The 15,428-nt window shown below is 47.4% G+C and overlaps 1 protein-coding gene across 10 annotated transcripts in view; it reads right to left on the reverse strand.

Moving 5' to 3' along the window:
• Window positions 1–15,428, reverse strand: part of CAMK2G (calcium/calmodulin dependent protein kinase II gamma) — a 174,066-nt gene that overhangs the window by 89,548 nt on the left and 69,090 nt on the right. For all 10 annotated transcript variants that reach the window (XM_077822052.1, XM_077822049.1, XM_077822050.1 and 7 more), the window contains exon 3: window positions 8,250–8,309. In XM_077822052.1, coding sequence (XP_077678178.1) covers window positions 8,250–8,309 — 60 coding nt within the window. The remainder of the gene's footprint in view (window positions 1–8,249; window positions 8,310–15,428) is intronic.

The following is a 15,428-nucleotide window of genomic DNA, read 5'->3' on the forward strand; positions in this document are numbered from 1 at the left end:
CGAGTTCAGCTCACAGTCCCATGAAAGTGACTTTTCTCATCCGAAAGTTCTGCAGCCACTGCTCATCACCCCAGACTTGCAGAACGATCTGATCTCACCACTCAGTGCTTTGTTTCCCGAGCCCAAAAGCGGTGTTCCATGGTGGAGAGCATGTCCGTGAATGAGACAAGCAATTTTGTGTCCTATGCGTTACACGACTCAATATCCTCGGACTCCTTACTGTCACGTTGGATCTTAAGGAGTAGCTCGAATGATAAACGTGACGTGCTGGCGAGACTCGTCAGCATCCTCCTCAGCAGTTCGGGCTCCGTTCCTGCAGACCGAAAGGGAAGACAGAGTGCACCGCACAGAAACCGTTGAAAGATGGGGCCAAATGTGGACAGAAACACAGGGATTGCTGGGATGTGAAGCCATGCATCACGGGGCGTTGGGACAGAATCCAGAATTCCCCGCACCCCACGCCTCCTTCCCACAAGCCACAGCACCAGAATGGGAAGAGGTGCTCTGTGGGATAGCTGCCCATAATGCACCGCTCCCAATGCTGCTGCAAGTGCCGCGAATTGGAATGGGTTGTTACCGAGGGAGGTGGTGGAATCTCCATCCTTAGAGGTTTTTAAGGCCTGGCTTGACAAAGCCCTGGACGGGATGATTTAGTTGGAGTTAGTGCTGCTTTTGAGCAGGGGATTGGACTAGATGACCTCCTGAGGTCTCTTCTATCCCTAATCTTCTATGATTCTATGAACTAGCACAAAGCTGGAGTTGTGCAGTGGACACACATCAACCAGCAGGGACCAAGAGAGTCACTGTGCAGCCCCCAAGATGAGGCGGTAATGGGGAAATATAGTTCCCAAGATGAAAGAACAAGACTGGTGGGGAAAGGGACGAAGGGAAGAGGAGAAAAATCAGAGAGAAAAAAAGTGAGAGGGAGAGAATCTGAGTCAGGAACATGAAGGGATGGATGACTGGCCAATTCTCAGCACACACCCCACCCCCACCCCCACCCCTCTGCAGTGCACACAGATACGCATCACCATCCCTGTGCAACCGGAGAAAGGGAAACCTGCAGCTCAGCTGGCACAAACTTAAGGGAGGGAAAAGCTCTACTGCTGAGGTGGTGTTTTGCATTTTGGGGGTGGGGAGATGGGAGAAGGAGGGAAGAATGAAGAAGGGGAGGCATCGCTGTTGTCACCCTACAAGAACTCCCAGGAACCATAGCAACCCACTAAACAGCCTGAGCCCGTTCCAAGGCAGAGCCATTCGAACTGGGAGCTGGGAAAGCAGTGAACTGCGTCTCCTGCTATAAGGACTTAACACAGGCCGTCCCTCCTCCCCCCACCAACAGGTTCACAGGGGAACAAGGAACACATCCAGCACCCCCACCTCCCCCAGGCAGCAGCAGTCACATGGCAGAGACACATTTAAACATAGAGGGCCAAATTCCTCCATAGTGTCGCACCAAGGAAGTCAACTGAGCTCTGCTAGGGGTGAATTTGGCTGGGCTGCTGGAAAGTACCCACGGCCAGCATTTTAACTATTCTCTATGCACATATCTTCTCCAACCCACTTTCTAAGGCAGCCTAGACCTCTGCAGTCCACAACAACTGAACTTGCTGCTTATGGCAAACACTGTCCAGAGTTTCTTCTTGCTAGAACGGGGGCAGTTGGAGTTATTTTGTTAAAAAAGGTTGTGGGAAAACATTCCAGAGCACATAATCAATGAGGATCTGGTTAACAAGGAATGTGCTTCTGAAGATAAGAAGGCCTGAAGTTTTGGGTCAAATCATTAGGCCTTCAAGTTTGGTCTCCTGCCTCCAGAGGTGGTCAGTGCCTAACCTTTCATAGGCAGGTGAAACTACCATACAACATTCCCAGCTAACCGTGCAGGGCTGTATACACAAGAAACATTTCTTTCCTGGTCCCTTCAGCAATCCTTGCATTTGATCACCATAATCTCAGCACGCAGAAACTACAAGTATTATTTACACAGCCACCAACATCAGATTCCCTGAGGAATGGACTTCTAAAGTGTTACACCAGGTGATAAAGGAATATCAAACTGAGCAGGATCAGAGGAAATTAAGTTTCCACAACTGATTTCTCTAGATCTTTCCCCAAATCTTAAAAATAGAAGTGCCCAAGAGGGAGAAGAACTTGGGGACACAGCAACAAGATGCAAAAGTTACACTTGGAAAAATAATCAGGAGTACAGATATTTGAAGGGAGGGAGAAACCTAGACAGCACTAGTTCTGAAAGGGACCTAGGACAGCAGTTTAAAGGAGTTTGGAAGGGCAGAGTAAAGAAAGCCTGGGACAGTACTGAAGCATATGGAGCAGAGGTGGGCAAACTACAGCCCGCAGGCCACATCCGGCCCGCAGGACCATCCTGCTCAGCCCCTGAGCTCTTGGCTGGGGAGGCTAGTCCCCGCCGCCTCCCCCGCTATTACCCCTCCCCTGCAGTTACACCGCCGCACGAGCAGCGCTCTAGCCCGCTGCTCCTGCTGAGTGGGGCTCTGGGTGGCAGGGTTGCGTGCTCCTGCCGAGCAGCGCGTCTGGCTCCGGCTGGGCGGTGCGGCTGCTAGACATGCTGCTCTGAGTGGCATGGTAAGGGGGCCGGGGCGTTGGATAAGGGATGGAGGGTCCCGGGGGGCAGTCAGGGGACGGGGAAGAAGGGGAGGGGGGTTGGATAAGCATGGGAGTCCTGGGGAGCCTGCTAAATTTGTGTGGTTTGACTAAGCACCGTCTAAGGAGGGGAGGACATGACAGCAGTCTATAAATAGTCCAGGGGTGGATACATCAGATTCTAGGAGCCCTTGATCTCTGGGGTAGCACTTTCAAAAAATTTCCCACCATTGTAGCTTTAAGGAGTGCTAGTGGGCAAGGCCACATTTAGCATCAGGAAGCTGAAACCTGCCCTGAGCAACACAACGCTTCTGGTGACCCCCTGAAGCCTTGTCTGCACCCAGGACCCCAAATCTGCATCTCATACACTAGGGCATCCTGACCTCAGAGAGCTGCACTGCTGTTAGCAAGGGTAGAAAATGGCTGAAATCCCTCCCCCCCGGAACAGAGTATAGACAGTGCCTGAATTAGTGGGCTCTCTTAGGCTATGTCTACACTACGGACCTTACTGCGGCTGCGCGACTGTATAGTCTCCTGGGTAGCTGCTCTATGCTGATGGGAGAGAGCTCTCTCGTCAGCAAAATTACAGCATCCCAATGAGCGGCAGCAGCTATGTCGGCGGGAGAGGGTCTCCTGCCAACACAGCGTTGTCCACACCAGCGCTTTTGTCGGTGAAACTTATGTTGGTCGGGGGAGGTGGGAGTTTTTTCACACCCGACAAAGTTTTGCCGACCAAAGTGCTAGTGTAGTCGTAGCCTCAGAATGAACTTCACACCTGGATTAACTCCACGTCTGGTTTGACAGCTGAGCGTTGTGTTAAACAAGAAGGGTGGTTTTTTTTTTGTTTTTGTTTTTAAAAAAGTATCTAGGCAGTCACACGATGTTCAGTGATGAGAAGGGAGCAGAGCCTAAATATCCCTCCTGAAGAGACTGGCTAGAACTCCAGTGAGGGAGACCTGGTTCTGCAACTCACAGCAGGAGATAGCATTTGGTTGCCCCTCCCATTAAGTTAAAAAACTTGTCTCTGGTTTTCAAAGAAGTGAAAGGGCTTTGTGAGCCTTTGATGCAGACACAGCTCTGCAAAGCTTTCGAGATCTGTCTGAATGGCAGATCAGACAGCGAAAGAAGAAATCCAACATCCCCTGCGGAGGCAAGGCTCTCATTGATCTCCATGGGAGTTTTCACTGGACCAGGCCCTCTCTTGTGTATTTCCTTGCTCTCATTATGAGTCAGTCAGATTTGCTTTCCCTTTGAAACAAAGGATGAAGATAGATTGGTCACCAATTAATCCCCCTCCCATTTGACTGCACTTAACTGCCACTCCTGGCCAGCACAGAGCAATGGGCTATGCAGGTGAAGTGGGAATCTGAGTTTGCGAAGGAACTCCAGAATACTACAGACAAAGCATTCAGCCCCTCTGATGCATAAAGCAGTGTGGATAGACTTCAGAGAGTCTTCCTGCCCCAGCAAGGCTACACCCAACGGAAACTGAAGGGCTGGGGAAGGAAATCCCAGAGGACGTCGCTCCTTCCCCACTGAAAACAACAATGGATGGTAACAAATGGATGGTAACAAAAAGCCAGACACATTTGGATGGCAGCCAGTTGACAGCGCTCGATACACTGCATTAGAGCAATTTGCCTTTGGAAAGCAAGACTTTCTGGAAGTTGCCTCAACATCAGTCTCTTCCCTCCAGAGGCTGACAATGTCTCTGGACTGCAGAATAACTGGACCAAAAACTCAGCCCCCCTGAAGCCGTATACTGCTGAGGTTACCTCGGTCCCAGTGTGTAGCCACAGACACAGCAAGAGAACTACCAATTATACAGCAGTAGTCCATAACAAGTGCTGAGATTTGGTGGTAGCGTTTTCAGAGAAATGACAGGTGGTCACAGCACAAAAAGTAAGAGCAAGAGAAATATAATAGAAATAGACACACCATCTGCACTCCCCACAATTGTTTTATACCCAAAATAACCTTTATTTTAGCCATTTTTGGTACACGATTGACATATGCTGTGGGCATGGATTTACACTCTGGAGTTACCACACCAGAGCTGGCCTTTTCAGACCCAACAGATCACTTGCAAAGCCAACAAAGGTGTGTTGCATGCTCCAAATAACCAGAAGAGGGACAGCAAACATACATCCAACTTTAAAACCTTCACTTTGTAATAGCCTGCTTCAGCTCACCACAGTATCACAGTACTTGTCAGAATGGCGTTTCCAAACAAAAAGTTGACGACTTAACCCACTTCTTTATATGCAGGCTCCAATCTGCAGAACTGTTTGGTGGTGGTGCAATGTCACCAGCACCGTGCATATTGGGGCAGTGTAACAAGCAGAAACCTTTAAGCCCAGGAAGGTCCAACTGTCTTGGATTTAAAGCTGGGGGTATACTGAATGTACCCTGTCCCTAGTTATTTGGGGTCTTCAAATTAATTCTATAACTGCTAGTTGTCTTTAAAAATAAAAAGTTCTTTCTAGGACAAGAAATCCTCTGCCGAAAGACTGCTGGCCACTGGCCATTAGTATCTTCCCACTAGGTGTGGTGAAGGTCACTATACCAGGTAATTGATTACAAGAATGGGACACACCCAATACCAGCTGAAGTACCTCACTCATGGATCAAACTGGAGAGAAACTGACTAGGTTTCTGTGATCCTGGTCAGTTTCCATATGCAGCCAGCTCTGCTTGTAGAGTGTTTCTGTCCTTGAGTGCAGCCTTACAATCCGCTAAAAGCTTGACAAGAGAAGAGATGTATGGATTAATTTAAAGAAGGAGAGAGGAAAAAGAAGAAAAATTCACACTAGGAGAAAGATATTGAGACAACCTTGATGGCCATTTCTCCTACATGATTCTCAGTACAAAAATACTGTGGGTCACCAAAAGTTTGGACATTAGCTACCAAAATGAGCCACTGAAGCTTACTGCATTACTATGCAAGAGATCCATGGATTAACTTATTCACAGAGACTAATCACTTAAAAAAGTGGGATGGGAAGACAGGATCAAGGATCACGTTTTAAACCCTCTGGGTAAAAGTCCTCCTGAACTCCCCAAGATATTTCCTCAGGCTGGTGGCATTCTAGAGACATGCACAGATGGGCTCAGGCATGTACAGTCCCAAGCCTGCTGCAAGTATTAACTGTGAGTGGGTGCCCTGATTTGGCTGCTTTTGTACTAAGATGGCCCTGCTGAGTTTGGTCTCACTAATCTGGCTCTTTGCTGCTGAGCTTCTGCTCCATTCGTTTCCTGATGGGTTTTTCCTGACAGTATGGAAGCTCAGGGTTTACCTGTGATAAAGCTCTAAACAAAGCTTGTTCAAACTTGTCACTAGTGACATGTATCGCATTTTGGATGCCTGTTTTGAAAGTTGCCTTGAATTTTGGATACCCAGAGTGAGCTACTGATTTTGAAGAGGTGCTGAAATACGTCCCACTGATCAAGGAGAGAGAAGAAATGACTAGTGCAGCACAACCACCTGAACTCTGACCCAAAATGAATACTACACTCAGTAATAACAAAAAACAGGAATAGATGTACATTGATCAGCCACGAAGGCCACTCCACATACGTACATACTTTCACCATAAATCAATGTTACACACTTCCCTATTCATCCACACACATTTATACTCAAGAAACCAGAATTACGATTACTGTATCAAACAACTGTCAATTGATAAATGGGAAATGCATCAGTTAATCTATGGAACAACAGACTTTGAAAAAAGTTGTGTTAGATTTAGAATATCCTTAACTAATCGCTGCCTTGCTCTGAAGTGGTTTGTGACACCAGTTCAGAGTGGATAAATTGTTTAGGCTGATTAGGCCCCACGTAACTTGGGATCAGTCTATCTGAGGGACCCTCTTTCTCTCTCCTCACCCCCCGCCCCCCTACCTGTTGCCTATGCCATACTGCCACAGTCAGCAGAGTTGGAGCAGCCTCTGTTTGAAGGCTGCTGGCAGCGCATTTTGGATGAGGGGCCCTGAATAATGGAATTCACTCACTACCTCCCTCGGTCTGAAACAGCCTATACCTGTTGGCCTTCAGAACACACTGCAAGGGCCACCTCCTTTCCTTGGCCTTTAGGAAGGGAGTGGGGACTTGTATCATGAAGGAAAGAAGCTGCACCTAGTGATGGGGACCTTCCCCCTCCTCTTCCTTTTTGGGAAACTTGCTGCCTTTTATTTCTGTATTCTCAGAAAATGCCATGGGCACCCAAAGGTTTGGACAAGAACTTTTTTAGTGATCATATAAATCTAAATTAAGACATAAATGTCCATGTCCCAACAAGGGCCATCCTGTTGTCTCTGTTAGCAGTATCAGCGAAGAGGCCATGGACTGGCTGGGTCATGCAGCCTGAACTATGGCCAGAGCTGCTCTATCCAGGTCAGGATGGAAGCACCCTGGTGCAGCAGCCTGGGGGAGGCTTGTGCAGATGCTTCCCAGGCAGTCCCTGTTCTGAGGCTATAGTGGTTAGTCTTTGGCGCTGTCAAACCTGGTACCATGGCTCCAATTCACTTTTTATAAATATTTGGGTGGGTTGGGGGGCATGATACCACCACCGTGGATACTTGTGTGAAAGAAAATCCATGTCGTCCCCTAGGGCAGTTGTGACAAAGGTAAGCCTTCCCTATGGCTCTACAGGAACAATATTAGAGATCTGCTTGAAGGTGTTATTCCACATTCTGCCCCAGAGAAACACAACCACCTCAGATTAGTTCCGAGGTAGGCTCCAACGCTTCTTTAGATCACAATAAAATACATTAATAAAAGCAATGAATAGGGTTCAAAGTTTTTGCTCAAGACAGTTTCTAGCAACCAATGGCAAATTTCACTGGAGAGGGACTGACGGGCAAACTTCCATGGAGCTTTAGAAGGCAAAACAATCCCGTTCCTGTTTCCGCAGTTTAGTAAATAACGTGTTTTTTTTGTTAGAAGTTGAGTTATTTTTTCCCCCTCCTTGTAATTCAAGTCAAAGCTGTCCCCGTGACTGCACCACTTATTTTTAGCCTGTCACTAAAGCCTTCAAAGCGGGCAATTCTCTCTCCATCTCCCCATTTCACTGAGAGAAAGAAAATAAACCTGCATGCAGGATAACCATGGAAACCAACCGTGTGTGAGCCATACTCAGCAGAAGACAAAACACTTTCAAGAACAGAAACAAAGCATCAGCTCTTTTGTTCCTAGAGCTAGTGACTGCTGTGGTGAGAGAGCTGACAGCTTAGCCCACTGTGCATCAAACTTGGGGATCTCACTGAATGCAGCCTTTACAGTAGTGTACGGAAGAAGCGCCAAGAGGTGGAAGTGGGGTGAATACAGCAGCCCGCTCCAGGTGCAGAATGCCAAACAAAAAGGCTACAGAGCCGGATCTGGGACAGTTTGGTGCACGGCATGGAGCACCATGCGCGTGAACCTAAGCCAGGAGGTTCAGGGTTCTATCTCCAGCATCACAGCAGGGACTGGAATGGCTCTGCATTCAGGGACTGCAGAAAGAAGGAATAAGTGATGAGGCTTCACTGGCAAATAAGGCCAGAATTGGGCAGGCTAGCAGCGAGCATTCACCATCTATTCCCAGGAACAGTCTAGCAAGCACTAGCCACCCCCCCACAAGGGTACTTACCAATATTTGGATGTTTTAAAAGTCGGCAGATTCGGGCCTCACGTTCCAGTTTCTGGTGATCTGGAAAGAAAGCAAGAAAGAGGGTGTAAGCTGGCAAACTGAAAACTAGACTTTTGTTTAGATCCGATGGCATAGGGAGACAGTGAATCGGCTGTTCAGCAGAAGGCTGAGACAGACTAGAAATGGCTGGAATGCAGTAGTCTCCCAGGAACTCACAACTGTCACGGGGCAAGGCTGCATGGGGCAACGCATCTGCACATAGTGAAGGCTGTGGATGACATCCCGCCCGCCACGGTCATTGCTGGGTTGGTTTTCCCAAGTTGCCTTTAAAGCAAGTAGTGCAGGGGTGGAATGCTTTGGGCTCGTCTCTGCCACAGATGTGAAATACCAACTTGAGTTCAATGGCTGAGACTGGCCCTCTTTTCAAGGAGGGGCGTGTGAGTAGATACCTGGGAACACTCATGTGAAATGAGTTCTGCCAGATCTCAGTGCAAAAGGAACTATCAGAGGAGACAAGAAGATAAATCGAGTTACAGTAATGCACAGCCATCACGTGGGCCGGAGGACCAGAGCGGGGAGCACTGCCAGTTGCATTCAGGGCCGGTGCATGGGCTCTGTGGTGGAATGCTGATCAAGCACTCAAGAAGTGCTTGCTAAGTGCTAAGCATATTTATTGCAACAGACAGGCAATGTCAGTTCAAGCAGGGCTGTCATCTGGATTAAAAGAAAAAATATCAAGGTGAGGGGAAAAGGCTTCTCTGCCCCTAACGTTTAACACATATGGAAGCAGGGAAGGGAGCTGCAGGGGCTCTGCCCATCTTAGCCAAGGAACAGAGGGTTTTTTCAGTCACTGAGGAGCCAAGAGAAAGGAGGTGTAATTCCCTGATTGAGCCTTGGCTCTCCCCATCCTCATCTTCCCCTCGCCCACCCCTGCCCTGCACACCTGAGGGTGTGAGGGGAGAGCAAAGCTTCACAGAGAGGGCACGAAAGAGCCGGAACTTTAACAGCTGCTAAACCCCAGCTCTCCCAGGGGTGCAGACCCCCAGAAACAGAGAAGTTAGCAATGTCCTTCTTCCCCACCTACCAACACAAGGGGAAGGTGGAGGAAACTGGCACTGACCCCCTCTCCACCTCCTACACTTCCTCCTTTCTGGACCTCCATCAGGCTGAGTTGAAAATGTGTGTCCACCCTGGCCCTCTCTCTGGGAATAACACTGCCGCATGAGCGGCAGGGGCCTGGCTGGCTGGCTGGACTACATGGTGTGGTCAGTGGCAGGAATGAAACCATGCTTTAATTGACAGGCTCCTCACGAGGCTTCACCACCCTGCCTCTTGCACCTGAAAGCCTCAAGTAACAACACAGCTGCACCACAGGGAGAGCACAGCAAGGCGCCGCGCACAATAGCTCACTCTTGGGATGGGAGCAGCAGCCCAGGACCAGCAGGGTTTTTGTCTTCACTTTCTCATTGCTCCAGTGTAGCAAATATCCTGACTTTACGGGTTGAGAGATGCTCACTTCCTCCTCTGCTGCCACTGGGGAGGGGGGAGGATCTTTTTCTTACCCTTCCCTCCTTCCTAGTCCTAGCAGTTATGTTTTCACTGTTCCGTTCCAGAATCATCCCAAAATAAGGAGCAAGAAGGAGGAATGCCTGGAGGAGCCCCGTACTCTCAAAGCCTTGGTGGGGAGATGGTGCAGTGCCCCTGTCTTTTGCTGCATTGCTGAAAAAGGAGTGGCTTGGCTTCTGCCTGTAGCGGTATCCCTCAGAGCAAACGTTGTGCAAAGCAGCTGGAAAGTAACCTGCTGCTTCCAGATTGCCCTGTAAGCTCTGCCCTTGGAAGGCTGGGGTTAGAACAAATTTAAGCCACAATATAGCTTTGCATCAAAGGTATGTGAAATTGTGATGGGTGGGTGGACTGTAGACACACTTGTACCCCCACAGCAATGCGTGGGACCTCAGGAGAAAACACGAAATAAAAATATTGATGCAAGGCCCTCCCAAAAAGAGACTCCCAAGTTCTGTGTAACTCTACCAAGAATGCCTTGCAGCAGTGCATAGTATCACAGCCTGACTGCACCTGAAAAAGAAGGAACTGAAAGCAGAATATTTCCAGAGAGCAACAGGGCCCAAATGGCCAGAGACTGTACTGGCCTAAAATCATGGCCACAAGCAGCAAAGGGATCTGAGACAGATTACTGCCTCCCCCAGGGGATGAGACGGAGAGGCTGTGACACACTAAAGGCGGAGCACTCCAGACCTGCAGGCTCTCTCCAGAGAAGGCCCCACACTCCCATTGCGCCTGTTGAGTGCCTGATGCCATTCGAACCATAAGTGAGTAGAGCACCAGGCACCCTTTCCTATCAGCCTCATCTCAGTGGCCAGAGATTAAGATAAACTCTTCCCCCTTCCACCCAGGGCCTCCCAACTCCACATGGCAGCACTTACAGATCAGGAGGCCCTGCTGCCCACATGGATCGCGCTGCCCTTGTGAACAAGTGACGCCTGTAGAGAACCTATTGTGAAGTGTAGGGACACGGGGAAGCCAAAGGCCAAACAGCTGAGCAAAGGAGAAGGGAGAGAGAGGTAGGAGTGCACTACGTGCTACTCAGCTGCTGGGCCCTGGCAGCCAGCTTACAGCGTCACAGCCTCAACAGATATGACATGACCACTGAAACACCAGGGGGGACAGAAATCAAGTGCAATTACTCCCCTGAAACCTAACACTGTTACTGCAGGGGGCAGGAGCAGGGGACCAGGCTGGTGACCGTGACCCCACCCACACCAGAGCTTGTGACTTGGGGCCATGGCCCGACACCCTCATCTCCCAGCACACACAAGGGCTGGCCCCAGACCAGGGAAGGAGGAGAGCGCTGCAGTCACAAGGTACAGCAAACTATTTCTGGTCCGAGGAAAGCGTTCCACAATGCTCTGTCTCCAGGGTAACCAAACAGGCCAACTCCAGCACAGCTCCAAGAGGGAAGGCACCTCCTGACCACATGCAGCTGCTCCAGCCCCCAACAGCAAGAGCCTTGTTCAGCCTGCAGGGCAGCAAGCAAACACAGAAAGGTTGACTCACATGAACTTTGGAGGATCACGGATCTGATTCCAGGTGACAGCAGAGCGCCCTTCAACTCTTGACTCGAGAAGGGCCCCACCAGATGAGACGGTCCTTTTAAACCCCTCTTCCTTGCCACACACAGTACACTCAATCTCTGACCAGAGATCAGAGGTGAAGAGGCCTGCTTGGTCCCATCTAGTCTAACCTTATGCCCTGTAATACAGCGTGGCCTCCTATTGCATCTTTTCCTAATGCTCTTTCCAATTTTTACTGGCTTGTTTATTGTGGTCACAAATAAAGCAAGATTACATAAAACCAAGGAAGTAAGAAAAAAACTAAACTAATAGTGCATTCATAGAATCCTAAGAAGCCAAGGAGAGATGTTTGTAAGACATGTAGCTTCAGCAGGAGTGACGAAAGGCAGCCATGTGTTCAAATATCTGTCTTACCAACAGTTCAGAAGGCCAGTCACTTTTCCCATGGATCAAACTTCACAGATTTTCACACACCATCTGTCGAGCGAGGAAACATTCCTTCCCCCATACCCAAATCTCCAGGAATTTGTAAATTCTGCAGCTAATAACAAATGAAGCAACACATCCTGACTTGGGTTGGAGGAATTCATATTCTACAGCCAGTAAGGACCACTGCAATCATCTGGTCTAACCTCCATAACTTCTGATCTAAGAAGAGATCCAGTCACAATGTAAAGACTTCAAGTGATGGAGAATCCATCACAGCCCTAGCTAGGTTGTTCCAAATATTAATTATCCTCACTGCTAAAAATTTGCCCTTAATATCTAGTCTGAATTTGTCTAGCTTTCCAACCATTGGATCTCATTATGTCTTTTTTGCTAAATTAAAGAGTCGCCTCCCAAATGATTGCTAATACCTCACAAAGCTAAAGTAGAGTATTCTCTACAATATCTTTCTAAGTCAGCTGAAATGTTTTCCAGCCATAAACCAAAATCTTATGATTTTTGGACTACTCCACAATCCGTGAAGCAGAGAGCACAACTTTATACAATCACTGATGGAAAAGCCCATTCTAGATAGACTACTTGTGGTGAAGCAGAAATTATACAAAATTTGGTGTTGAGTAATATTATGATTAACACAAAAATTTTTTTGCACGTACCTGAAAACTGAAGGGCAAAACTTATTTATACTTAATGTGCACATTAGGACGGTGAATACTGAGATCCCTCTGCCAGGCTGCCTTTCATAGAATCATAGAATATCAGGGTTGGATTGGACCTCAGGAGGTCATCTAGTCCAACCCCCTGCTCAAAGCAGGGCCGATCCCCAACTAAATCATCCCAGCCAGGGCTTTGTCAAGCCTGACCTTAAAAACGTCAAAGGAAGGAGATTCCACCACTTCTCTAGGTAACGCATTCCAGTGCTTCATCACCCTCCTAGTGAGAAAGTTTTTCCTAATATCCAACCTAAACCTCCCCCACTGCAACTTGAGACCGTTACTCCTCGTTCTGTCATCTACTACCACTGAGAACAATCTAGATCCATCCTCTTTGGAACCCCCTTTCAGGTAGTTGAAAACAGCTGTCTAATCCCCCCCTCATTCTTCTCTTCTGCAGACTAAACAATCCCAGTTCCCTCAGCCTCTCCTCATAAGTCATGTGTTCCAGACCCCTAATCATTTTTGTTGCCCTCCGCTGGATGCTTTCCAATTTTTCCACATCCTTCTTGTAGTGTGGGGCCCAAAACTGGACACAGTACTCCAGATGAGGCCTCACTAATGTCAAATAGAGGGGAACAATCACATCCCTCGATCTGCTGGCAATGCCCCTACTTATACAGCCCAAAATGCTGTTAGACTTCTTGGCAACAAGGGCACACAGTTGACTCATATCCAGCTTCTCATCCACTGTAACCCGTAGGTCCTTTTCTGCAGAACTGCTGCCTAGCCATTCGGTCCCTAGTCTGCAGCGGTGCATGGGATTCTTCCGTCCTAAGTGCAGGACTCTGCACTTGTCCTTGTTGAACCTCATCAGATTTCTTTTGGCCCAATCCTCTAATTTGTCTAGGTCCCTCTGTATCCTATCCCTACCCTCCAGCGTATCTACCACTCCTCCCAGTTTAGTGTCATCTGCAAACTTGCTGAGGGTGCAGTCCACGCCATCCTCCAGATCATTAATGAAGATATTGAACAAAACCGGACCCAGAACCAACCCTTGGGGCACTCTGCTTGATACCCGCTGCCAACTAAACATGGAGCCATTGATCACTACCCGTTGAGCCTGACTATCTAGCCAGCTTTCTATGCACCTTATAGTCCATTCATCCAGTCCATACTTCTTTAACTTGCTGGCAAGAATACTGTGGGATTTTAAACAAGTTCAGTTATTGGATTTTTGTTCAGCAATTAGGAAGATGTACATTTTAGATCATACTACCTCTCTTAGCGTTATTATTCTGAAAGAGCAACTCCAAGCTAACAAAAAGCCTTATTAATACTGTTACTCTGCAAAACATTGCTTAATAACCAGATAGTTAACTAACTGGTTGTTTTAAAAAAAGACAACATATTTAAATGTTAAAATTATTAATGCAAATACAAAACCTGTATTTGCCCTTCAGTTTTCATGTGCTATCTAGAATGGGCTTTTCCATGAATGGTTTCAGAGTAACAGCCATGTTAGTCTGTATTTGCAAAAAGAAAAGGAGTACTTGTGGCACCTTTGAGACTAACCAATTTATTTGAGCATAAGCTTTCATGAGCTACAGCATCCGATGAAGTGAGCTGTAGCTCACGAAAGCTTATGCTCAAATAAATTGCTTAGTCTCAAAGGTGCCACAAGTACTCCCTTTCTTTTTCCATGAGTGATTGTAGAAAGTCGTACCCTCTGCTTCATAGACTTTACACATACATGTAGTCTCACTCAAATGAATGGGACTAATCGCAAGTGTCAAGTTAAAACAGACACTTGTTACAAGACCAGGGCGTAAGGAAAGTGGTTGTACACGCTACAACATATGGACCATCTGCTAGACATATGGGGAAAAACACACACACACACAGGAAGCACTGTGTATGGAAGACAAAAGGAGAGAGTGAGCCGAGAGAATTTAAGATCTTGGCAATATTGGCCCGTATGTTCCAAATATATTACATTCAATTAAAAACCAAAGGGAATGGGTTAAACAAAATTATTAGATTTGGGAACTGATAGCAAAAATACATCAGCTGTACATTGTTCTATCAATTTTTCATAATCTCCAACCAGTGGTGTTGGGAACATGAATAGCTTTGAACTAAGCTGCTAAATAAATAAAATACAAGGAAATACTAATCTCATATTTTATGCTGTATCAAATTCCTAATTTGTGATTTCTAGTAGAGTTTGAACAGCATCTCTGTGAGGAAATTAAGGACCACAATGGGGAAGTCTCATTAGTGAGATCCTGATGCAGACCATCCAGGAGAAACATCCAGTAATTTTAAGTAAATTATTTGAAATTTCCAGGAATGGAGTAAAATTAAGCTAAATAAATATTTTCATTTAGTAGACATTAACTTCTAGAGGTAAGATCAGATTTCTTTGCCCACTTGAAGGAAATAACTCAGAGAAAAGAGACATCTGGGTTTGTTATATCAAGCCTAGAAAACCTGGATTTTTAAAGACTTCTTGTTTCTCTCTGTGTAGCAGCACATAGGACATCAGCTGTGTATAGGAGCCTAATTCCTTGGAAGAGTCACGTTTGATAGGAATAATAATTCAGTGGCAAAAACAAACATTAATGTGCAGTTAAGGTTGCATGGTGGCATACCACATGCTTGCAGAACATGGAGCTGAGCAAAACTCAAACTTCTGTAAAGCAGGAAAAGCTGAGTTGAGGTTGCGCATGTAACCTGACCCCCACCATCTTCCAGCAATGCCCCATTAACAGACCGCTCGCTCCCCCTCGCACCCTAACATCAGCAGAGTCCCACCAGCCCCACTTGAGCACACAGCCCCAGCCACATCTGTGACACATTCGTTACACTCCCCACTCCAACCAGCCTGCTCTCCTGTGCCCAGCCCCCACATCCCAAGCAGGAAAGGCCTCCATGAAGTCTTCACTCCCAGATACACAAACGTTTCTATTGCCATTAGTTCCCCC

Source organism: Eretmochelys imbricata, chromosome 7 (assembly GCF_965152235.1).
Source record: "Eretmochelys imbricata isolate rEreImb1 chromosome 7, rEreImb1.hap1, whole genome shotgun sequence".
In the NCBI taxonomy this organism is placed as follows: Eukaryota; Metazoa; Chordata; order Testudines; family Cheloniidae; genus Eretmochelys; species Eretmochelys imbricata.